This window comes from Microcaecilia unicolor, chromosome 3 (assembly GCF_901765095.1).
Source record: "Microcaecilia unicolor chromosome 3, aMicUni1.1, whole genome shotgun sequence".
Classification (NCBI taxonomy): domain Eukaryota; kingdom Metazoa; phylum Chordata; class Amphibia; order Gymnophiona; family Siphonopidae; genus Microcaecilia; species Microcaecilia unicolor.
In genome coordinates this window covers 487,020,550-487,047,259 of record NC_044033.1, presented here as the reverse complement: position 1 = coordinate 487,047,259, position 26,710 = coordinate 487,020,550, and the positions used below count along the sequence as shown (strand labels likewise).

Here is a 26,710-nt window from a genome sequence, read left to right as displayed (position 1 = left end):
TTCCCCGCCCCATCTCCACGTGCTCTGTCCCCGCATCATTCTCTAAGCAAAAATCGTTTGTATTTTTATTTTTAAGTAAAAGGGAAATCACAGTATACAAAATGGGACACATTGAAGTGATTTAGAAAGTAATTTGCATAAAGTTTTTCCTTGAAGTTCTAGTGACCACATAATTTACAAGACATTTAAATATATACTGTGATTTGCTTTTATTTAGCATTCTGCTTTTTGTCTTTAAAAATTGAAGTGGGAAATGATGGAAAGTGAGAGACAGAAAACAAAGTGCAGTTCTTCAGAAATGGCCATTGCTTATTTTTCAAATAAGCTGCTGTAAGCTAATGTTCTTCCTTTATTTCTCTGTTTATCTTAGGTGAAGTATTATAGGCATTTGGCACCTGATCATTTGTTGCAAATATGTCGACGACTTGGGCCACTTCTAGAGCAAGAAATTCCTCAGAGTGTTCCTGGAGTGCAGACCTTATTAGGAGCTGGTCGTCAGTCTTTACTGCGCACAAGCAAAAGTATGATTATCTAATAATGAAATAAGTTTCTAAATGTTAGATGTGTAATAGATATGTAGTCAGTGTTCTATTTCAGGCTTTTCGATGTACCCTGCTAATATTCCAATCCTCCCTTGTCCAGTTGAAAGCCATTTTTTGACTTTGTCTTCCTGGTCACCAGCTTGTTCTATATATAGATAAAAATGTAATTTCCCTCCTCCATTGCATTCAAATGCAACCATGTTAAGCATCCTGCCTTCTTTCAGTTGCAGATTTAATGGGGTTAGGGCTGACATAAAGTAACAGGATTCAGACCAAAGGGCGTTGATCAGAAGGTAACAGTATTTTTTTTACGGGGGGGGGGGGGGGGGGGAGGTGGTGGCAAAGGAGGGGGAGGTGGTGGCAAAGGAGGGAGGTCTTAGGTGTGGGGAAGTGTGATGGTTGGGGAAAGGAATGTTGGGGGATTGTGTGCTGGTGAGCTATGAAACGTTTTGAATACTGTAGATATTGATTGTAAATGTTTTGTGGTTCTTCATCAACAAGTAGGATGAATCGGTCACACAAACAGGTGATGCCATCGGATGGTCCTGAGAGAGGGTTAGCTCTGAGTTTCTAATTTTTCTAAGCGTGAGCAGGACTTCCTATAGAGCTGCTATCTCAGAAGACTTCTTCAGTCTTTGTGTTTTTGTCCAAGCTTTTGCACAGGCATACATTTTGCTGTTTCAGAAATGTTTTTTGTCCTTTCCTCATCTTTTGGATGATTTTTCTCCCTCTTGAGCTGAATTGCACACTCCTCTACATCTTTTAAAAACAGATAGAAAATTATCTTAAAATGGTTTGACATCACAAACCATTTTTTTGACAGGGCTACAAAAGATGCCCAATGTGAGTGGAAGATGTCTGACACCCACCGGAAGTGTCTGGGACTGAGCCACAGAGCCCTTAATTTTGTTAACTTCACAAGACGTCCCAAGGGCAAGGTGCATCAGAGGTTGTAAGATGAAGAATCTTCAGTCCTCACCAGTGGACACCTCTGCCACCTAAGTCACAGGGGAAAAATAGGAAAAGAAGATCTGTCTCTTTACAGGCCTTAAGAGGAGAAGATAAAATGCCACTGGACTCCAGGTAGGAGAACTGGGAAGCTGGGCAGGCTGCATCCTTCAAAGGATGAACATAATTAAAAAGAGAAGGCTAGAGCAGGTCTTGACTCAGTAACTGGTTGTGCAGAAGAAATTGCTGCTGTAAGACCTTATGCAGATGAAACCTTTGGTGTAACAGACCAGCCAGTCACAGGAAGATTCTGTGCAGCAACTGTTTAAAGTTGTACCATCTGTTTCTGTGCCAACCTTTCTAGTGCTTGACTGCACAGAGCATGGGTTGATTTTGGTGCTGAAGAGCCTGGTGCAGGCACAATATGTGCAGCAGTTCTTGATGGAGAGAAGATCCAATGAAATCTAGATTTGCAAGAGCTTATTCCAGAGGAAGATTACTGCTCCTTGGGTCACTTTTAGGAGCATTAAAGCCTCGGTTCTCAAAGAAGAGGTGAGAGGGGGTTTAAAGAATATTAGAATGTTTTTAGTTGATAAGCCAAATAATTCTGAGTTACTGGAATTGGTAGAATCAGTATTGGAGGTGTTTCAGGAACAGCTCCCATTGCTGGTCAGCATTTATCATCTAATTATCATCCTTTGCAAGACTGTTCCTCTTTGTTGCAAGTTGTAGGTGGGCATGAAAAATGTTACCAGATTAGGTCAAGATAAAGGTCCTATCTCATTAGATAAGCCAAGAGGTTCAGAGTTCTTGGAGCATTTATGGGGGCATTCACCAAAATGGTTGGATAGAGAAGGGTCCACAGGTCTTCCTTTTGGATCCATCTCCAATATTCCTTGCAGCTGGAAAACTATATATCCTTTCATGGAAGTGGATAGAGAACTCCCTTTGACATTATGAAAACAAAAAAAATCAAGAACAGATATTTCTGTTGTATATTGACTGTCCAAAGCAGGGGTTCTCAACCCAGTCTTCAGGACACACACAGCCAGTCTAGGCTTTCAGGATATCCACAATGAATATGGATGAGGTAAATTTGTATGCACTGTCTCCATAGTATGCATATCTATCTCATACATATTCATTGTTCATATCCTAAAAACCTGACTGGCTTGATGTGTCCCGAGGACTGGGTTGAGAACCACTGATACCAAGGATATGGTTGTAGTACTGTGGTACAATATAGCAGAATCTAATGTCTAGTGACAGGATAGCAAGTAAACTGGACCTCCAACTATAAAGTATAAGCATTCTTGCCATCTTACTCTTGTGGAATTCACTCTTGGCATTTTAAGCAATATTTTGACACTCCACCAGGGAAATATCTAAAAACAATCTTGGATCTTAGATTAAAAAAAAAAATATATACATATACAGTGCAATCCGCTTAAGTGCAAGGGTCTGGGACCAAAGAAATACATGCAGTTAACCGGAGTGTGCACTTAACCGTTGTGACCCAAAAAAGAAGCTTGACATCTGATAAACATATGTACAGTACTGTTATATGTACAGTATGCAGGCTCCGTTAACTGACGTTAGGCTTACTTGAAATAATCAGTCATAGTCCTCTGTACACTATTGTGTCTGTGAGTTCCATAGACTACGTCTGCCAGATGGTAAAAACTGTCATAGCACTTATATCCAGTGGCCTCCAGATAGGCCTGCACGTTGTTGAGACTCTCCAGCGCTCGTGCAAAAGTGACAGGAGGTTGTTGAATTTCGTCAGCATGTGCCTCGCTACTCATTTCATCATCTGTTTCATCATCAGCCGTTGCCTGTGTGTAGGCGCATATCTGGACATCAGTGCTGTCGTCAGCTGTTTGTAGATCGTAATCAACAGCTACGTAGTGATGAAACTCTTCAGTAACACCGGCTGGGATGTCAATAGCCTGTTCATCTGATGCGTTTGCAACAGCTGCAGCTGTTTTGTCCCTCTCCATATCCCTAACAAAGCTTGCCCGCTTGTAACAGTTCACAAGGATTGCCTGTGTAACATGATTCCAGGCTTGTTTCTGCATATGTAGGGAATCCAACAGTGATAGATTACGAGCCAGTTCAACAGCACGTTTATCCTTGCCAGTCTGGTCATCCATAACACTCATCAGACAACGTAGCACAAGAGCTCGATAATGTTTTTTGAAATTGGCAATTATGCCCGGATCCATAGGTTGGATCAGAGAGGTAGTGTTTGGTGGCAGGAAGACCACCTTGACGTTAGACAACCTGACATCATCACTGTATGCAGCACAATTATCACAAAAAAACAACAAAATCTGACACTTTTGTGCCCAGCATTCTAGTGTCTAACTTCTTTAGCCACTGCTTCCAAATTTCCCCAGTCATCCATGAATTTGCGTTAGCCTTGTATGACACAGGAAGCCGCTTAACATTCTTGAAGCAACGGGGCTGTTTGCTCTTTCCAATGACGAGTGGTTCCAACTTCTCACTCCCATCCATATTGCAGCAAAGGAGGATCGTCAGTCGGTCCTTCAACATTTTACTTCCTGTAGTTTCGGTTTGTTTGAATGCAAGTGTTCCATCAGCCAATCGCTCGCCAGTAGAGTCTGTTTTCGTCAGCATTGAAAATGTCACGAGGGTGCAACTCGTTCAAGATGGTAGGAAGAACTGAAACAACCCAATTTTCAGCACCAAAGTCATCAGTGTCTTGTTTTCACCATGCTGTTTCTTGAATTTTATGTTGTTCCTCTCCTTCCATCTTTCCAACCATCCACAGTGGCTTTGAATTCAGTTAGTCCAAGACTTTCAGCTAGCTGCTTAGCTTTCTCCATAAGCAGTGGACCACTGACAGGAAACTGTCTGCTCCTGACTTGAGGAAAACCACCGAAGAAGAGCATCTTCTACCGTCTCAGCTTTTCCTGCCCGTTTCGTTTCCGTTGTGGATTTGTATTGTTTTGCCAGTCTTCCAGAAGCTGGTCTTTCTGCTTCAAGATACGTGAAATTTGACTGAGATTGACACCATATTCTTTAGCAATAGATGCTTGACTTTGTATTCTAATTTTTTAAGAACTTCTATTCGTTCAAACCAGTGTGTTAAAGTCTTACAGTTGCGTGATGACGACTACGACGACTCTAGTGTACACTCTAACAACTTCTTTCACTTATTCTGCCTGTGACAGTTAACCAACGAGATTTAAAATTTATTGCCCCTTGTCATGTGCCAATTGCTTCCATATTCCGTGCGTGCGCTTATGCGGAGTGTTTCCTGCAGAGGAGCAGTCTTAAACCACGCATATAAGTGAATCTTGCACTTATCAGTGGTGCGCTAAACCGAAGTTTGTCCCCATGGCGCAAAAAACTGGACCGAAGTACGGCATGCAGTTAAACAGAGCATGCGCTTATCCGACATGCACTTAAATGAAGTGCATTGTGTGTGTGTATATGTGTGTGTGTGTGTATATATATATATATATATATATATATATATATATATACACACACACTTTTTTTCCAGGGTGCATTGCTCAGTTCTAGATTTGCAACTTATCAGCTGTACATAGTGTAGTATATGCAGGAATTTGTCCAGAAGTTCAAGCCTTTCCAGAGTCTTTCTCTCAAGAAGAAAAGGATAATTTTCTAAATGAACCAGGTGGTGTTTTGTATGCCAGCCTTATAAGACATAAGCATTTTATTTCTCTGCTCACAGTTCCTCAGTAGTACCTGGGGTTGGAAGTCTAGAGTGACTTAAAGTGTTGAGACTATGCAAATATATCTAAAACAGAAAAGCAGGTTTAGCCCAGACAGAAGAAAATTTGGGGATAAGTTAGGGAAATGGTTGACCAATAAGATCATTGCCCTACTTCTTGACATTTGCAACAGCTGGAGCACTCTGCATCAGCTAGGAAACAGTCCTTTCCTATACGAGTCATTTTTTTTTTTTTGTTTTTTTTTACCAAAGAAAAAGGTCCCCCTATATATGCCAAGCCAAGGCAGAGAGGAAGCTACCCAAAAACAATTCAGTGTAATCTGAAACCTCATTTTGTTGATATTCAACACCATTAATCTCTGGGAGGAAAGACTGACGTTTTTTTTGGCATACTACTACTGCTGCTACTATTACTACTACTACTTGTAATATCCAGGAAGGACAGGGTAGGGAAAAATGGTGGAGGTGTGGCCAAAGGAGTACCACAAGGATCCAGCTCTCACCAACCCTTTTTAACTTATTAGCCAAATCGCTATCCAACCAAGGACTCAACCCGTACATCCATGCAGACGATGTCACGATATACATCCCGTTCAAACATGATATAACGAAATCACAAATGAAATCAAACACAGCCCTCCAACTAATGAACTCAGGGCGAACGCATTCCAACTAAAGCTGAACGCATAAAATACACAATGTCTCATCCTGTTCTCACAATATAACACAAACAAACCATACCATAAACACCCTAGGACTACCACCCTTCCGGTCTCAGACCGTCTGAAAATTCTGGGAGTCATAATTGACCGAAATCTTACATTCGAAGACCACGCGAAAAATACAGCAAAGAAAATGTTCTACTCAATGTGGAAACTCAAAAGGATCAACCTTCTTCCCAAGGGAAGTATCCGTAGCCTAGTATAATCAATGGTGCTAAGTCATCTAGACTACTGCAATGCCATTTATTGCGGATGCAAGAACAAATCATTAAGAAGCTTCAAACCGCTTAAAACACAGCAGCCAGACTAATATTTGGGAAAGCGAAATACGAAAGCACCAAACCCCTAAGAGAAACATTGCACTGGCTCCCATTAAAAGAACGAATTGCGTTTAAAGTTTGCACCCTGGTCCACAAAATCGTTCACGGGGAAGCCCCGACCTACATGTCAGACCTTATAGACTTACCTACTAGGAACGTAAAAAGATCAGCACGCACATTCCTCAACCTCCACTACCCCAACTGTAAAGGACTAAAATATAAATCCACATACGCAACCAGTTTCTCCTACATTTGCACGCAACTATGGAACGCATTACCGAAGGCCATAAAAACAACGCAAGACCTAACTATCTTCTGAAGGTTACTGAAAACTAATCTGTTCAAGAAGGCATACCAATAACATTCGCCTTCAATACTAAATAATAAGACTGCACATGAACTAGAAACACCGAACTCCTATCACTTGACTGATTAACCTCTCTGATATAAATGAACAAGCACCACCAATTTAATCCTTATGTCGAATATAGTCTTTTTATAGTTGATGACCTAATGTATGTTACAATTCCAATCTATCACTCAAGAACCAATATACAATACTATAACGTATTCTTCTTTTCCATGTATGTATGCACCTTAATGCAATGCCTTTGTAATTCTGTTACCCGGAAATGGCAACCACCATTACGGCAAATGTAAGCCACATTGAGCCTGCAAATCAGTGGGAAAATGTGGGATACAAATGCTACAAATAAATAAATAAATATGTAAAGAATAATATTAAAGTGACAACTGCAGGACATGTGGGGTAAGGAAGAAGCATTGTGGGTCAAACTGGTAAGAGGGAAAGGAAAATTCATTTACGTTGGTGTAATATACAGGTCACATTCACAGTCAGAAGAAATGAACAGGACTTAATTGAAGACATCCACAGTATAGCTAGGAAAGGGGAGATACTACCGATAGATGATTTTAATATGCCAGACATCGATTTTTAATCATGGATTACCTTTGAGATTTCCAGCACTGGCGTCCCTGACGAAGAATTTTTGAAAACTGAAATTTCTGTAGGATGTGGGTCGTGAAAAAACTTCTTGGAAACTCTTTCCATGGCGTCCCACAGATCAATCCAGAGACTTGAGGGTTATGTCCTTCTACGGAGCAGGTGGAGATAGAGAGAACTTCAGAGGTTTACTATTTGTGGTCATGTGCAGTCACCTTACTTCAGTATTCTCTCTTCTAGCAGGTGGATGGTCGTATCTGTGCAGCTCTGGATTGATTGGCTTCTGGCATGGTCCCCCTCGGTCTAGTCGAACTTCTGGTGTCTGAGGTGTCCTGGTCTTGGGTGCACACCTGGTGGTGCAGGTCCCTCCCTTCCTCCCCCATCAAACCCCTCCTCTCTGCCTGACTGGGGTTTGTGGTCTCACTCTCCTGACTTTAAGAGGAGTCTGAGGTTTCTTTTGCTCCGGCATCCTCTCCTGCCTTAAAAAAAAATCTCATCAGTCTGATTTGTCCAGCACGGCAAGCTCATGCCAGTTTGCAGTACCGGCTGAATGGTGTGAGGGACCGACTTGGCATGCGACAGCGATTCCGAAGGGGTGAGTAGTCATTATCCTATCTGCGCTGGTGGGGCACAGCAAAAGCAGCTCCCAGTGTGGGAGCCACAGCAAAAGCAGCTCCCAGTGTGGGAGCCACTGGGCTGCTGCAGTTCCCGTTCTGGAAATCCACTGTACAGCCCAACTCCGTGGAGCAGTGTGCTCCTTCCCTTACAGTCATTTTGGTGGGCACAGGGCAGTGAGGATTGAGGGTGCCATCTTTCTTGCCACTCCCACATGGCAATGCAGAAGCCCAGCGATCTCCTGGGCCTGATTTGCTTGCGATTCAGGCAGTTTTATATGTAGGCTTTTCAGAAATGTGACTGGGGAACTGGGGTGGATCACTCCCAGTTTCTTCATATTTGATATTTAAGGGCTTCTAAGAAGGAGGCCTGGGGTGGTGGCCTTGGGTCTCCCACAGCTTTGAGTCTCCCACAACTTTCCAGGGGCGAGGTCGGAGACCTATTAGTCCCCTGCTACTATTCTGCGGCAGCGAGAGCCTTAAGCTGCAGCTCGGAAAGTACTGACTATCTTAAAGTCTTCTGGTAGAATGCCTGTCCTTCACTAGGTGATTTACACTTAGAATATTTCTGGACCCTCTTTGAGGAGGTTCAGGGTGTGTGTACATCATTAATGGAGGGGAGAAAGGGTATCAAGATTAGGGATCCTACTCTAGGTTAACACTCTTCCCTCTTCCCCTTTCTCAGAGCATGCAAGTATACAGTTTGTTAGTTAGGCTTAGGGCTTGTTGACTCCATGTTTCTGTGAGAAATGTTACATTTTGAGGCTAGTGCAGGCCTCTCAGGTTTACTCCTCTCGGTTTCCATGGTAATCCTACACCTCGTGCTGCCTTGGTGGCATTTCTCTGTGTGTACTGTCTACATCAAACTAGTTTTATCAGGAGGGTGGCTGGCCTTTCAGCTGAAGGTTACAGGTTCATGGCTGGTTTTATCCATCCTATTAGAAACTGTAGGGCTCAGCTAGGTTCAGTGGGGCATATTTTATTTTAATTCTCTCTTGTGGTTTGGCCAAGCAGTTCTTGCATGACTGGAACAGTTATCAGAACTCTACTAAAGATTGCCCCCTTCTCTCTCACTTTGCACCACGATACTGGCCACACCTTTGCGTACTAGCCTCAGCTACCCCCAGTATCTGCAGCGTACCAGGTACCTCTAATTGCTTCTATGGCATTTTTAGCAGCTTTTCATGGCATGGGGTACCTAATTTCATGAGGAGCAGTCCAGGAGCTACTTCAGTGTACAGGTAGCTTAATACTTGTTGCATCAGCTGAGAGTTAGCACAGAGCTCTAGGGGTGCTGCTTCACGACCCATGCAGCTTGCTATCTGTAGTGCGCCAATGGTGCAACAACCATATTCTGCTACGTCATCTGTCTATGGTTCTCAGCCCACCTTGTTAGCTCCAATGCGCAGCAGTTATAGCGCACATTCACACCAGCCAATTCTTGTCCTTATCTGCAAGAAGTTAGTGCTGGCTTAGGCATCAGGCCACTGATGTGGCTTCCAAGTCACATTTGGCAACCTGCCTTTTGGAAGTAATCTTGGGATTGGAGAAGATCTAGGCAGTTGGGTAAAGATCTGAGGGACTTCCAAGTCTCTGAGATTGCCAGGGATGGTTAAGGATGATTTTTAATCCGCTTGGTTTTGTCATCGGTTTTGTGGGGCAGGAAACCACTTTCAGGGTTTCCACTCCACTACGACAAGCCACCTTGGCTGCTGGTAGAATGAGCTCTGTTGTCAACTCAGGTCAACCTATGCCTGCTGCATATTTCCGTGTTGGAGTCTCAGTTCACCTCCTCAGGAGGACTTCTGTACTGGTTCCAGGAGGAGTGGACCAATTACCTCAGCTAGATGGTCTTAGTTTTCTATCGCACAGTTATGTTTAATCATTTTTATTAACAGATACATTCATAACATCTCTTAAAACACTGCTCTTATCATGCAAATACAATAACATTGGTAACTACACAGTTTTGTACATTCACTTTTTTGTCCCGCCCATCTCCCTCCTCCCCCCCCCCCTTTTTTTCCCCCCTCCCCCAACAGCCAAGTTCATACTAATATCTAAAACAGGCTATTTTCTCCAAGGTCTATTGTTTTCTAGCTGCCCAAGTCTAGTTCTCAGTCTTTGATGGATCCGCCGTTGAGCGCTTGGATGTAAAGTATATATAAATCTTCTCCAGACTTTCCTAAAGGAGCTGATATCTTGTGCTGTAGCCACCTTCATTCCGCAAAGTTCAGTGTGTAGAAGTTCTATCATCTTAGTTCGCCACAAATCTTTCGATGGGGGTTTTTCTTCTCTCCACAGAAGTAGTATTACTTTCTTTCCAATCATTGAGGTCCTCTGCAGAAACCCTGTTAATCCCGCTGGGGCAGGTTTTTTGAGATTGAAAATGTCAAACAAAATCAGAGGGTCAGCCAACAGCCGTCTACTCCAGCAACGTGTAAGTTCCACAAAAATTAGAGTCCAAAATTGCCGAACGTGGAGACAAGCCCAAAACATATGACCCAGAGAGGCTTGAGCAGCGCCACATTTCAAACATTCACCAGTACCAAATCCAGCTTTCTTTGCACGGGCCGGTGCTATATAAAAGCGCACCGCAAATTTGTATTGTTGTTCCCAGTCTCGAATAAAAGCTGATCTTTGTAGTATTGAATTTAGGTACCTCTGTAACACATCCTCCGTAATTTCTGCTCCAATATCTTCCTGCCAGCTATTGGCTAATCCACGATAGTCTATATCCTCTGTGGAGTCAAGTAAGTATCTATGGTGATAACGTAAAGGCACTACATTTTGTGACCCTAATGTTAGTGCCGTGGCTAGGACTTCCTGCACATCTTCACTGAGATTTACAGCCCCCAAAGATGTTATGTAGTGTCGTACCTGCAGATAGGCGAAGTAATCTGTCTGTGGCCACCGATGTTCTGCCTGCAGCTCCTCAAACGGCTTTATCTGCCCATCTTCATTTAGGAGTTGATAAAGATAGTGTATCTCCTGTTGCCTCCACCTTACATAGGTCTGCTGCAAAGTTCCGGCTGGGAAATCCGGGTTCAAGTTTAAGGACAGGAATGGAGTGGCCTTCGCTGAGAATCCGTGTCTGCGGCACAGCCACCGCCACATTGCCCTCAATGAGTTAATAAATAGATTCTTCCGTGGCTGACTTCCGGATCTCGTTCTGGTCGTATGCAGCAGCCAGCTAAGGTGTATTTTGGAATGCATTGAGGCCTCTAATTGTACATTTGTGAACTGCTGGCAGCCCACTAGCCAGTCTCTCGCGTGGCGCATGGCACATGCCACAGTAAGATATCTCATATTAAGCAGTCCCATTCCCCCATGCGTTTTTGGCTTATACAAAATGTTTAAAGCAAGCCTAACACAGCCTGCAATTTCCTCTCTTCCCGTCCCCCCAGATATAATGGCAGCATTTGGAACTTATAAAGCCACTTGGGCACCACCACCATGTTATACAACGCTACTCGCCCCGCAAGTGACAGAGGGCAAGACCCCACAGTCCCCAGCAGCCGCGCAGTTTCTGCCAACAGGGGGGCCACATTTTTGTCATATACCGTGTCCAACTGAATGGGTATTATAACCCCCAGGTATTTTATTTGCCCTACGACCCACTGAAATGGGAATGATCCCTTCCACTGCGTTTTTGTGGACTCTGATATTGGGAGTGCCAGAGACTTACTGTAATTTAATCTAAATCCCGATAGTACCCCATAGTTTTGCAGTTCCATCATCAGGTGTCTTACTGATATTTGCGGTTTATCCACTGCCAGTAGCAAATCGTCTGCATATGCTAAGATTTTCAAAACCTCATTTCCCACCTCAATGCCTGCTATGTCCGGATGTTCTCTTATGACATTTATCAGGGGTTCCAAGGTAAGCACAAACAGCAAGGGGGATAACGGGCAACCTTGCCTCGTGCCTCTCTCTATCTTAAATCCTTGTGTTTTCACCCCATTTACTAACAAGCATGCCGCCGGGTCTGCATAAAGAATCTGCACTGCATGGAAATACCACCCCTGTAAGCCCATCCAGTTTAATGTTTCCCACATAAAGGGCCAAAGCACCCTATCAAAGGCACGTTCCGCATCTAAACTTATCACCAAACTCGAGGGTGCCCTGGCAGGGGCTTCTATTAAAGCCGCAATCAACCGACGTACATTCAGCACAGATTGCCTCCCACGGACAAATCCCACCTGTTCAGCTCTCACCATAGATGGCAGCACCGGCGCCAAACGTTCTGCCAGGACCCGCGACAATATCTTAATATCTACGTTGATCAGCGATATGGGCCTATATGAAGCTGGATCTAATAAGTCTCTTCCCGGCTTTGGTATTAAGCTTATCATAGCCTCATTCGCATATTTAGGGAATCTACCATCCTCCACAGCCTCTTCATAAAGGTTAACCAGGGGCCCCTCTAGCTGAACTCTTAAGAGTTTATAAAATTCACTGGAGAAGCCGTCTGGGCCAGGCGCCGAGTGCAATTTTAGTTTCTGGATCGCTACCCCCACCTCTTTAGTTGTCAAGGGTAAATCTAGTTCTTTTATCTGTGCATCAGTGAGTTTGGGCATGTTGGATCTTAACAGGTAGTCTCGAATTTTCTCTTTAAAGTCCCTCTCGGGCTCCCCTTTATATAACTCTTCAAAGTGCTTCCGGAATATTTCCGCAATATCTGCTGGATGGGTAGCAATCCCCCCCGCTCTCCTACGGAGCCGTGTTATGAAATGTGGCTTTCGTGCTCCTTTTACCAAGCGTGCCAACATCCCCCCAGGTCTATCTCCAAACCGCTTAAGAGCATATTTCCGCATTACCATGGATCTCATGGTTCGTTCATGGAGTAAGCTATTTAACTCTGTCCTTGCGTTTATAAGATTTTCAAAAGACACCTGTGTGGGGCCCCTGGTGTAGCGCCTTCTCATCAACCTAACCCGCCGTTCTAATTCCATAATTTTCTGCGCTATTTTCCGGTTTCTGAAGCTAGTGTATGCTATCAGGTCTCCCCTGATCACCGCCTTTGCGGTCGACCAGACAGGCCAGGTTATCTGAGTGTTGGGTATTGTTTGCTGCAAAATCCTCCCATTGTCTATTAGAAAAAGATTTAAACTCGGGTAACGAAAATAGGTAGGCCGGGAAGCGCACCCCTGGGTTTTTGATAATACAACTGCCTCTCCAGGTCCACCCATATTAACGCATGATCAGACACCCTTCTGTGCCTATCTCCGCTGTAAGTATCTGGGGAGTAGGCCCTGCGCCATCAAAATATAATCTATTCGTGCTGGGTTCGGGTGGGCCCGCGACGTGTGCGTGAAATCACGCTCTTCTTCATGCAATAGCCTCCACGGGTCCACCAAGCCAGTGAGTCGCAGAACTCCGGCCAGCAATGTGACCTCATCGTCTCCTCTCACGCCTCTAGGGTTTGACCTATCAACTGGATGCCAGTACCTGATCATGTCTCCCCGCAATTATTAAAGGGTCTCTCCCATGTCTCTGGCACTTCCGCCATCAGTTGAGCATAGAATTTTTTTCCCACCTGTTGTGGTGCATACACTGCCACCAGCGTACACAACTGCCCTTGCAGGTTCAGGCTAACTCCCACATAATGTCCCTCTTTGTCTGCGACAACAGTTTAGCTTGGGCCGCCAAACTTTTGTGCAGCATAATTACACTTTCCTCCCTTCTACCAACTAGAGGGAGACCCGAAAATTTCTCCCACCCAGTGCCGTTTAAGTTTATTCTGCTCCTCCTGTGGCAGGGCGCGTTTCTTGGATACAAGCTATGTCTACCCCTTGTCTTTTCAATGTGTCTAATATTTTTGTTCTTTTTATCGGGGACGTGATCCCTCCCACATTCCAGGAGGCTAATCGTATCCCCTTATTACTCCCTTTAACCATAATCATCAACTATATTTCCCCTTTCAGCTAAATCCATTTTAACACCCCTCGGGGAGCCCAGCCTCCCCCCTCGGGTCTCCACCCCCACCTGGTGTCTTCTCTTATTGTGTCGAGCAGCATGATCTCTTTTTCTATAGCTCTGTCTTCTAATTTCCCTCGGATTCTGGGGCTCTAACCTCCCTCTACCCCTTCCCTCCCCCTCCCAGCTGCTCCCTTCCCTCCTCCCTTCCCCCCTCTCTTCTTCCTTGCCCCGTGGCTCCCCAGTGCCCCGCCTATCATCATAAGATAGGTTCTAGGGGTTCAGTGCCGTCCAGGCCCCCGCCCTTACAAGTAACAGTTCTCTTGCAATTTTCACATTTAACATGGTAACAACACCTTACCATAAACCTTGTAAACCAGCAATTCTACTCTTTTTTAAACATGTCAGACGTCTCCTTCTTTCTGCTCAATATTTCGTCCATTTTCCTTTATGTCTTGTACACATTGCTGTGCCTGTAGGAAACATTGTCAAACTGCTTCCATGCTCCGTTCATTGATCTTCAGCAGTGCAGGGCTACATAGCATAAATGGAACTGTTGATCATGCAGTTGTTGACAGAGAGGTGGTGAATTTTTTCCTCTTCTCCTGCAACGCGGCTGAGTAGTCCTGGAATATTTGATCTGATGTCCATCATAGAGCGTACCTCATGCGTTTTAATCGTATCCTCGCATAATTTCTGTTTTGTGGCACATATGATGCACCTTTATAATTACGTGCGGGGTGGTCCGTCTTCCATCTTGAAATCGCCCCTATTCGGTGCGCTCTCTCTAAGCAAACTTTCCCCGCATGATCCGATAGCGCGAATTCAGCTGCCATGCCAAGTCTCTAGCACAGAGGCAAGCACCCGATCACTAACAGATTCAGGCAGGCCCACAGCCTGAGATTGCCACGCGGTCTGCGACCTGTTTTCAATATCATCCAGCTTTGCCGTCAGCGTCTCTACTTTGGCTTCGAAGCACGCTTGACTTGCCGCTGTGGTGGGCCCGATCTCATCCTCCGCTGCTGATACTCTTGCTTCCAGTTCCGTTGTTCTTCTGATCGTATCTGTAAGTAGCGCTTCAAATTCCGCGCTCCGTTCGCTCAGTTTTTCTAGCTTTGGTGCCAGCGCTGCTCCGACCGCCTCTGTGAGCTGCCTCAATTGTTCTTCTGTGAACTGCACGCTGCCATTTTGCGCCGGGCCTTCCCCCACTGCGCTCGCTGCCTTCGTTTTTTCTTTGTCCTTTTTAGCGCTTCTGCTGGCCATACTTGAAGCTGTTGTGCCCAGGTACTTTTCCATGTAACCTTCTCCTTCTGGTAAGGTGATTTTATATCGTCTCCTTGCAAGTTTTATAGGTTAATAATGTCTTTAATCGAGCAGGGGCCTCAGAGAGCACAGAATCACGTCCTCTCCTGTTCAGAGCATCACGTGACCCCCCCTATCGCACAGTTATAACCTGGACTTTACTACAGATTTTTCTTGGAGTCTACATGCAAGCTCAAACACTGTCAGGCAGTTCTTGCCACCTTGCCAATGTTTCTTCCTTTAGACACAGTCGAGTCTGTCCCCAGTTGCAATTGGGGAATGGGAAGTTGTTCCATTTGCTTTGTAGTTCCAACCAGGGAACATGCTTCCAGCTGAGTTTGGACATCATAAGAGTCTAGGGTGTTTACGGTTCAACTTTTCACAGTGGGAGCCTTGCAGTGTGTAATAGTTTTGTCTGGTGAGGAGAGTTTCTAGCTTCCCTGGACCACAAGGAAACTTACTTTCATATTCCCAGTGCTCCTTGCTGCAGAGGGATCTTAGCGATTTATGACCATGTCATTCAGCCTTTCCATGTTGCCAAGGACATTTTTGCAAGGTCATGGTGGTAGTGGCATCTGTCCTTCATGTGGATGGATTGCAGGTTCATCCATACCTCGTGTCTGGCTGATTTGCGGCTCTCTATCACGAGACTGCAAACGTCATCCAAGATACCTACTCGCCTTCAGTCCTTAGGATTGGTAATCAGTGTCACCAAGAGTCAGCTGTTTCCCTCACAAATCTTGGCTTATCGGGGAGTGCTTTTCCATATAGGCTTGGGAAGTCCTTTCTTTCTTTTGCTCCTCAGCAACAGATGCCAACCCAAGTCAGGTCCAGGATATGGGAATAGGTTCAAGTTATGGGCACAAGGTTCTCTTTCTTGGACATTCCCCCATGGGCCTGAGTCCGTAGCAGACCACTTCAGGGGTTCCTTCTCTGCTTTGGTCCTCATCTCTATGGTTCCCTTCAAGCCAGCTTAGTCTCAATGGGTGATTTCAACACAGCTTTCTGCTGATATTTCAGTTCTGTCTCCCTGGAGGTGGCTATCTGCAGCTTGTAGGCTCCTAGGGTGTGCTGTAGCTGGCGGCAACAGATTTTGGATCCCTTCCAGAAGGCAGACAGTCGAGCCGCCACCCTCACTTGCCATATGTTAGAGTCGAGGCTGGCTTAATTGCCAGTTTCCTTCTATGATTTGTTTCAGGCGTCAAACAGACGTTTTTTGGCCGAGTCACAGCCTGTCATTTGATGTGGTTGCGCTGCTGGGTGGTGAATACAGCTTCTAAAGATGGCTGGTTCAGCTCACTTTCAGGACAACTATTGTTCGAGGAGTCCATGAAGTTGGTGGAAGACCTGGGTGACCTAGAGGGGCATAATTGAACGGCGCCGGAGAAATACATGGCCGGCGATGTATTTTGGCGGCGCCGCAAACAGCTGGCCAGACCCGTATTTTCAAAAAAGATGGCCGGCCATCTTGTTTCGACAATACGGTTCTGGCCAGCCAAATGCCTTGGATTTGGCCGGGGGTTTGAGATTGCTGGTTTCGTTTTTTAGCGATCATGGAAGTTATGTCGGCCATCTCAAACCCCGGCCAAATTCACGGCATTTGGCGTGGAGGAGCCAGCATTTTAGTGCACTGGCCCCCCTGACATGCCAGGACACCAAACCAGCCACCCTAGGGGTCACTGCGGTGGACTTCAGAAAGCTCCCTCGTGCATACTAGCTCCTTACTTTTGGAGCTGAGCCCCCCAAAACCCACTACCCACAAATGTACTGCACCCACTAAAATTGCTCCAGGGACCTGCATACAGCCTCTAGTACTTATTGCTGCTGTATAACTTTGGCACACCAGTTCACACCTGAAGACTAATCTCTCTGAAAAAGTCCTTTCTTGAAATAAGCACGTTTACTCACAGTTAACTGCAGATCAGAGGTTGTGCCCCACTGGCGTGTCCCCTGGTACTAAGATTAGCAGTAGTTCAGAGCTGGCACAATGGTGTACAATGCCCTCTTTCAGCACCATGCAAGGTAAGAACTACGTTCTCTAACGTGGGTAACACAGGAAAGGGAACTAAAACTGGCTTACAAAAATGGCCACTACCGCATGGACTACAACAGGAAACAAAACAGGGGACACTCTGACCTGGTTGGCAGGGGGGAAAAGCACCATGGGAGTAGAGCCCAGTACCCTATACTCACCACAATGCATTGGTAATGTGACTCTGCAGGGCACCTAACAGAAAAGGTGTCACACTCACCCGAGAGCCACATCGCAACCAGGGAAAGGCTGTCGGAGGATACAACACATTCTGCTGTCATGGAGGTGGGTATGGCATTTGAGGCTGGCATACAGGCTGGCAAAAAAGGTTTTTAGTTTTATTTTTTTAGTTTGGAAGGGGGTTGGTGACCACTGGGGGAGTATGGGGAGGTCATCCCCGATTTCCTCCAGTGGTCATTTGGTCAGTTGGGGCACCTTTTTGAGGCTTGGTCGTGAAAATAAAAGGACCATGTAAAGCCGGTGAAATACTGCTTAACGCTGCTTTCTTTTTTCCATTATCGGCGAAAGCCGGCCATCTGGTAGCCACGCCCATGCCCGCCCATGTCCCACCTTCGCTAATCTACTGACACGCCCCCTTGAACTTTCACCGGTGAAGCGACGGGAAAGCGGCGATGCTGTCAAAAATGCCGCTTTCCATTATACCGATTTCGCCGCTTTTCCAAAATCGCCGGCCATCTCCCGATTTGTGTCTGGAAATGGCCGGCAATCACTTTCGAAAATAAACTGGTTAGAGACTCAGCGTCTTCCTGAGGACATATCTACAAGTTCTTTTCGGTTGGGTCAGGCTCGCCCTTATCTTTACGACACCAGTGCTATCGTCCTGGGCAACCTAGTTTTCATTAGCAATCCAGTCCGGGCAGGTTCTCAGAACTCCCAGCTTCATTCGTTTGAGATCCTCTGGATTTCTACTGGTGACGTGCATACAGTGGTTTCTGCCTTCCATCCCATTCCACCTTTTTCTCTTCTCGCTTCTTGGATGTTCACCATATACTCCTATACTATTTGGAAGTGACCAGCGAGTTCCGTTGGTCAACTCTTTGCTTCTTGCTTTGCTCGGTACCATAGGAAGGTACCATAAGAAGACTCGCCATTTTTAGAATGGCAGATGTGGGCATAGCGGTTTTGATGTCAGGAGGCGCAGACCTTTTGTAGAATAGGCATCGGTGTGAAGCTGAAGAGCTGTTCCGCACAAGTGCCATTTTATTCAAAATCCTTTTAGGGGAGCAGCTGCTCCCCTTGCACCCAACATAGTTACGTCTCTGCATAGTGGGGCAGTGCCTGGGATGACCCACTGAGCAGAAGTCACTTCCTACATAGCCTTATGCACTGCTAAAGACTGTAGTGGATTAGCAGATGTAGCGGTGGCAGGATCAGAAGCAGACAAATTCAGAAGCTGGAGAGCCTTAGGTATATAGGAAGGTGGCAACTCCTTACGAAACACCTACACTGTGGTAGGATTATCAGATTCCTGACCTGCTGAGCAGAAATGCCTCCCGGCATACCTTCATGTTGTCCTCTGGCTGGTCACAAGAAAGGGGATCTGGCTTCGAGAGCTGCAGTGGCCGTTGGCTGAGAGAGGCAATTACTTTAGCTGGCCTCTGTATGGGACAGTCTCTCCCATTGCAGGTGGTAGCGCTTTCTTCCAGAGCTCAGTTGACTTCATTTTCAGTGTCCCATCTGGCTTCCGTGGCTGCCCTTTGTAGTTCGGCCAGTTGGTCCTCTGTCCTGCCGTGGATGGCTTTTGCAGGTCGCCCACTTGATCTGCTTTCCGTCCCTTGCCAGGCTTTGCAGGCTTGGTGTGGCAGCACTAGGCATTCCAGATTTGACGTGGCAGCGGATGTAACCGCGGCCTGTGTATCATTGCTCCAGTCTGCTGAGGTTGTAGTACCCCGCCCCACTTGAGGACTGCTTTGGTACATCCCACAAGTCTCTGGATTGATCCGTGGGACACTGGAAGGTAAAATTAGTTCTTACCTGATAATTTTCTTTCCATTAGTCCCAACAGATCAATCCAGAGGCCTGCCCTTTATTGATCTGGATTGAGTGTTTTCTTCTAGTTGCCTCAGTTTCATCAGATTCCTTCATTTGATTTTTGGCTACAAAAAAAAAAAGGCAAATCAAAACATAAAGGAAACCTTCTGTTACCCTCCCACAGGAGCAGTTGAGGTGCCTACACGGGAGGACTTCCTCTTTCGTCTTCCATCTTTGATATCGACAGTACTGAAGTTAAGGTGACTGCACATGACCACATATAGTAAACCTCTGAAGTTCTCTCTATCTCCACCTGCTGGTAGAGGGACATAACCCTCAAGTCTCTGGATGGATCTGTTGGGACTAATGGAAAGAAAATTATCAGGTAAGAACTAATTTTACCTTAGAAATCATGGAGAATAATTGATCAAGATTCAGATAAGCTTGTTTCCTTTTGCCTTTTTTCCAGTGCATATTTTGTAGTAAATGTGTGGTCTTAATGACTTCATTTACTTAGTTTATAAGGTTTCCTTAAGTTACACCAACAGGTTTTATTGATTTTTGATTGGACACACACGTTAGTATTTTGATTAAAATTGTATTTACACAAAAAACGGGGAGACATGCAAAGAGATTAAAAAAATGATGTATGGAGCGTAGTGAGCCGCTTTGCGGCCAGACTCACTAAGATCAGCTCGTCTGTGGGAACAGCCCATACTGAACTCTTTGTGTACCCCTTCACTAAGTATCAATTGCTAATTTAAAAGTTTGTAAGTAACATTTGTATGCCTTACAAACCTGTTGTGGTCATTGTGGGATTGACTCTTCATAGTAGATGTCGATTGGGGCATCCCTGCTGCGGGGTTGTCTAGAAGCAAAGGGATCTTGGATTTTCTACAGGAAGAATTGTTTTAGCGGTAGGTAATGGAACCAACACCAAAATAGCTTTGTGAGGCTCAAAGCTGAGGGGGAGGAATATTTAGAAGCTGATAAGGATAAAGCTGAACTGCTTAACAATTATTTCTGCTCTGTGTTCATGGATGAAAGGCCAGGGGAAGGACCGCAGAAAACAAATGCAAGTGTGGATGGATATATGATAGACCAGGACTGATTCACAGAAAACTGTATTCGTGAAGAGCTAGCTAGACAAAGCAATGGGGTCTGATGGGATACATCTGAGGGTCCTCAAGGAACTTGGAGAAGTTCTGGTGGCTCCACTGTCTGACCTCTTCAATGCTTCCTTAAAGGCTGGATTGGTCCGGAGGACTGGAGAAGGACTGATGTGGTCCCTCTGCACAAGAATGGAAGTAAGGAGGAGGTTGGGAATTATGAACCTATCAGTCTGAACTCGGTGTTGAGTAAATTAATGGAAACTCTTCTAAAGCGGAGGATTGTGAGGTTTCTTGAACTGAATGGACTGCAGGACCCAAGGCAACATGGCTTCACTAGAGGCAGGTCATGTCGGACAAATCTGATTGATTTCTTTGACTGGGTGACCAAACAGTCGAACGTGGGAGGAGCGCTACATGTGGTGTACTTGGATTTTAGCAAAGTCTCTGACGCGGTTCTTCACAGGCAACTGATAAATAAATTGAGTGCCTTTGGTATGAGACCTAAAGTGACTGACTGGGTGAAAAACTGGTTAAGTGGGAGGAGACAGAGGGTAGTGGTAAATGGAGCTTGCTCTGAGGAAAGGGATGTTATCAGTGGTGTGCCGCAGGGGTCAGTCCTCGGGCTGGCTCTCGTTAATATCTTTGTGAGTGATATTTTAGAAGGGCTGTCTGGTAAGGTTTGTCCCTTTGCAGATGATACCAAACTCTGTAATAGGGTGGACACCCCGAAGGATGTGGATGGCATGAGGAAGGATCTAGCGAAGCTTGAAGAATGGTCTGATAATTGGCAACTAAGATTTAATGCTAAGAAATGCAGGATCATGCATTTGGGTTACAAGAATCCAAGGGAATGATACAATATAAAGGGAGAAGTGCTGCTGTATACAGAAGAAGAACAAAACTTGGGGGTGATTGTGTCTGATGACCTTAAGGTGGCCAACCAGGAAGAAAAAGTGACGGTCAAAGCCAGAAGGATGCTTGGCTGCATAAGGAGAGGGATGACTAGCAGGAAAAAAGAGGTGATAGTGCCCTTGTATAAGTCTCTGGTGAGGCCCCACTTAGAGTACTGTGTGCAGTTCTGGAGACCTAACCTACAGAAAGATATAAACAGGGTTGAGTCTGTCTAGAGGGCGGCTACAAAATTGGTAAGCAGTCTCCATCATAAAACATACAAGGAGAGGCTTATGAACCTCAACATGTATATGCTGGAAGAGAGGCAGGAGAGAGGAGATACGATAGAGATGTTTAAATACCTCCGTGGTGTTAATGTACAGGAGGAGTACCTTTTTTAAATGAAGGAAAAGTAGAATATGAGGAATAAGAGGAAATAGGCTTAGGAAGAATCTAAGAAAATACTCTTTCACGGAAAGGGTGGTGGATGTGTGGAGAGGCCTCTTGGTGGAGGTTGAGACAAAGACTGTCGGAACTGACTCTGTCAGAATTCTAAAAAGCACGAGACAGACACAGGGGATCCCTTAGGAAAAAGAGTAGTTAGTGGTTACTGAAGATGGGCAGACTGGATGGGCTATTTGGCCCTTATCTGCCATCATGTTTCTGTGTTTCTATACTCGTTATTTCTCTACTGTTTGAAGTCATCAGGAACAGTTCCATTGAAAAGATACCACTAAGAGGTGTTACTCTTTTAAAATGGAGGAGGTTTGCCATCTGGTGTGAAGGCAAGGCCCTAGATTATATTTTCTGCCCTACACAGACCCTGCTTGAATACCTTCTACACTTATCTGAGTCTGGTCTCCAACTCTGTAAGGGTTCACCTCAGTGCAATTAGTGCTTATCATAAATGTGTAGAGGATAAGTCCATCTCTGGACAGCTTCTAGTGTTCACATCATGAGAGGTTTGCTGTTGACAAAGCCCCTGTCAAACCTCCACCTGTGTCGTGGAACCTTAATGTCATTCTCATCCAGCTGATGAAAGTTCCTTTTGAGCCACTTGAGTCCAGTCATCTGAAGTACTTGTCCTGGAAGCTCATATTTTTGGTGTCTGCTACTTCAACTCGCAGGGTCAATGAGCTTCTGGCTTTAGTGGCAATTGCACTTTATATGAAGTTTCATCATAAGAGTAGTCCTCCGCATGCACCTCATGCCTATACTGGCAAAAGCGCACTGCACGCTTGGACTGCGAGTGAGCATTGGCCTTTTACTTGGTGTGGACTAGGCTCTACAGACAGTCCACCCAACTTTTGTTTCTTTTGATCCCAACATGATGGGAGTCGCCATCGGGGAAGCTTACCATTTCCAATTGGCTGGCAGACTGTGTTTCTTTCACTTACGCCCAGGCTGGGCTAACCCTTGAGGGTCAAGTTAAGGCTCACAGTGTCAGAGCCATGGCTGCATTGGTAGCCCTTCTGAGGTCAGCATCCATTGAAGAAATTTGCAAGGCTGCGACATGGTCTTCAGTCCACACATCTCATTACTGCCTTGAACAGGATACCCAACGCAACAGTCTGTTTGGACAGACAGTGCTGCAGAATTTTATTTTGGAGTCTAGAGTCCAGTTCCACCCTCCCTAGGCCTGTTTTGTTCTGTTTCAGACTTTACTGTCACTCAGATTGTATATAGTTTCAGGCTAATTACTTTTTTGCTCTCGCTATTGCGAGGTACAATTGACCGTTGGTGGTGGTGGTGGTGGTGGTTGTGTTTTTTTTTTTTTTTTTTTTTTAATGAGCTTGGTAGCTAGAGATTCCTATCTGTGAGAATTATAGGCCTGTTTGTCCTCGGAGAAAGCAAAGATACTTACCTGTAGCAGGTATTCTCCAAGGACGTGCTTGCATGTGATTTAACAACTTTGAATAACTTTGTCATCAGCAAATTTAATTACCTCCCTATTTACTCCCATCTCTAGGTCATTTATAAATACGTTAAAAAGCAGTGGTCGCAACACAGACCCCTGGGGAACCTCACTATCTACCCTTCTCTATTGAGAATACTGACCATTTAACCCTACTCTCTGTTTTCTATCTTTTAACCAGTTTTTAATCCACAATAAAACACTACCTCCTATCTCATGACTTTCCAGTTTCCTCTGGAGTCTTTCATGAGGTATTTTGTCAAATGCCTTTTGAAAATCCATACACAATGTTGACTGGCTCACCTTTATGTACACGTTTGTTCACCCCTTCAAAGAAATGTAGTAGATTGGTGAGGCAAGATTTCACTTAATTAAATCCATGTTCTTTGCATCAGCAGTAGATGAATCCAGGTACTTGTGGGTTGTGTCCATCTACCAGCAGGTGGAGCTAGAGACCGCTGAATTGTAATGTGGAGGGGCATTTTCGATAATGATGTCTTAAGTCTGACTGTGGATGTTTTGCAAAAATCGTCCAAAATCTGAATAGCAAAGAAGGTCATTTTCAAAAAAGAAAAATGTCTATCTCTTGTTTTCGAAAATAGAAGGTTTTGTGACTTGGATGTTTTATTTTTTGGTCCATTTTCGGGGGGGGGGAGGGGGGGGGGGAACCTGTCCAAGTGCAAAACGCACAAAATCAGGCCATTGGCATGTAGGAGGACTCAGCATTTTTAGTACACTGGTCCCCCTTACATCCCAGGAAAGAAATAGGGCACCCTAGGGGTCACAGTAGTGGACTTCATAAAATGCTCCCAGGTACACATCTGACCCATTGCTCCCTTACCTTGTCTGCTTACCCCCCCCCCCCCCCCCAAACCCACTTCCCCCATCTGTACACCACTACCATAGCCCTTACGGGTGAAGGGGGCACCTATATGTGGGTACAGTGGGTTTCAGGTGAGTTTTGGAGGGCTCACAGTTTCCTCCTCAAGTGTAACAGGTAGGGGTAGGTAGAAGCGTGGGTCCACCTATCTGCAGTGCACTGCACCCGCCACTAGACTACTTCAGGGACCTGCATGCTGTTCTAATGGACCTGAGTATAACATCTGAGGCTGGCATGTAATGTGTTTCATCATATTTTTGCGGGGTGAGAGGAGGTTAGTGACCACTGGGGGAATAAGGGGAGGTCATCCCTGATTCTCTTTAGTGGTCATCTGGTTATTTAGGGCACCTTTTTGTGCCTTATTCGTTATAAAAATAGGTCTAGCTCAAAGCGTCTTAGTTTTAGTCCTGGGCATTTTTTTTTTTTTTGTTACATTTGTACCCCGCGCTTTCCCACTCATGGCAGGCTCAATGTGGCTTACATGGGGCAATGGAGGGTTAAGTGACTTGCCCAGAGTCACAAGGAGCTGCCTGTGCCTGAAGTGGGAATCGAACTCAGTTCCTCAGTTCCCCAGGACCAAAGTCCACCACCCTAACCACTAGGCCACTCCTCCATTCCATTACTAGTAAAAGAGGCCTGTTTCCGACAGAAATGAAATGGGCGCTAGCAAGGTTCCACACCCCCTCCCTCTCTCTCTCTCTCCCCTCCAAGTGCAAGCACAACGAATGTCCTCCACCTTTACGACCATCTCTATCCTTCCTAAATAGATTATAGCCTGGTACGTTTGCATCCCATTCATGGGAACCATTGAGCCATGTCTCCGTGATTGCAACAATGTCTAAGTCTGCCTCTAACATCAGGGCTTGCAGGTCATGAACTTCATTGCTTAGACTGCGAGCATTTGTGGTCATCGCTTTCCATCTACATTTTAGTGGAATTTTTATCTTCTGCCTAGTTTTTAGTTTAGTCTCACTTTCTTCTGTGTTGGTAAGAAGTAGTTTGCTAAGATTGTTGTTTTCATTGCTTTCTTTTATACTGTCGCATCTTGTCTTTAGCTTTAGCTGGGGGTGACCACTTGAAATGAACTGCCTCCATATGCCACCCCCTCCTCCTAGTTTAAATGCCTAGAAATATATTGTCTGAACTTCTCCCCAAGGATTTTTTGTCCTGCCACAGTGAGATGCAGCCCATTGTCTTTTGTTTTTCCATGTATTGCCCCATCCTCCTATGTACCTAAATCCTTCTTGGTGACACCAGTCTTTGAGCCAGCTATTGAAATTTTCAGTACTTTCAATCTTTTCTCTCCCTTTCCAAAGGTAGGTAGTACTTCAGAGAAAGCTATTGTTTGTATCAAAGGTTTTAACCCCTCTCCCAGCTCCTGAAAAGCTCTCTGTGTGGCAAGTGGGGTATTACTGGACAAGTCATTTGTTCCCAGGTGGATAAAAACATCAGTGTTTGACTCCTTAGTTTCTTCTCTGATTATAGAGATAATTTGCTTGGTACTCCTGGTAGCTGAGGAGGCTGGAAGGCATTTCACTTTGCATGGCTCCTTGAACTTTGTTTCAAAGTTAATGGCTCTAGTAGCAACAGTTTCCTGGTATGAGTTTCAACATTAGTACTTTGGGGGTGTCTTTTCTCTTTTGGCACCTTCATATCTTTTTGTTCCACCTTCATTGCTTTTTCTTCCGTCTCGGTTCTATTTTCAGGGACATCACAGTGCTGTAACGGAGCAAAAGAATTCTGTAGGGGCAACACTTGTGAGGGCGGATGCTTCTGTGCCACATAACGTAGTCTGCCTGAGCCTACCGATCTATTCTTAAGTGGTTTTATCCTTTGAGGCAGTGGTGAGAAGTTGGTATGATTCTGTGCAGTCTTAGAAGCTGCTTTAAGTGCATCCAATTCCTGCTTTACTGAGCTCCTGTTTTAAACTAGCAAGCTGAAGACAGGACAAGCCTTAAGTCTCTAGATGATTGGCCTTGAAACTAAAGCACCACAATTATTACAGAGAATAAAAGCCATCCTGATTGGTTGAAATGGGTATGAACAGGTGCACTATGATGGGGTTAACAGTCTGCAAGATTGCCTGTGTATGACTGAGGAGTAAAGTTAATGAGTTTTGGCTTGTCTGTATATGACTGGAAAACCCTGGGGTGGGTGGGACTATAAGTCCCAGTGAGTCAGCCAAGTGCTGTATCAAAAAAAAGTTCTCTAGGTATGACCAGAACTGATACAGTCTGATCAAAGAATTTTCAGTTGATTTAACTATCAAATTGCACTAGAATATAACTTTCCTAGTAAATAAATCTAAATATTCCCAATAATTATAGCAGTTTCATCAATGTAAAATGCAAATTTATAACCAGTTGGGAGACTAAGTTTTTGTTTTTGCCTAGGACTGGCAGAACCTTTCTACAAAATTAGAATTTACAGGACCAGAAGCAGTTAGAAAAGCCTATCCTCTATCAGAGCTAGGCAAGAAAGGAAAAGAGGGTATTAGTTTTTTGTTGTTTTTTGTCTTTTCGGGAGGGGGGACAGGGTTAGAAGACAGAGAAGTGCACCACAATACAGATTCACAGGACAAATTAATTAAGGAATTAAATTAAGAGTATAGATATATCAGATAGCTAAGCCTATAGCCAAAAAGTTGAGAAATTAGAATAAAATAATCAGAAATCACTTAGCTAGTGGGCAGGATCCTCTCTTCAACAACATCTGGTTGCTTAGCATTCTGGCTCGCACGTCTCAACTACTCCTCCGAGTCTCTTCTGCACTGTTTACTAGTGGGGGCTCAATGCTCTCCTCAGATTTCTATATAGTGGTGTGACTACCAGGT

The 26,710-nt window shown here is 44.9% G+C and overlaps 1 protein-coding gene across 1 annotated transcript in view; it reads left to right on the top strand.

The window, feature by feature from the left end:
• The window catches only part of PHIP (pleckstrin homology domain interacting protein), an 863,049-nt gene that overhangs the window by 30,101 nt on the left and 806,238 nt on the right, over positions 1-26,710 (top strand). The window contains exon 4 of the mRNA XM_030199061.1: positions 371-521. Within this exon, the coding sequence (XP_030054921.1) occupies positions 371-521 (151 nt within the window). The remainder of the gene's footprint in view (positions 1-370; positions 522-26,710) is intronic.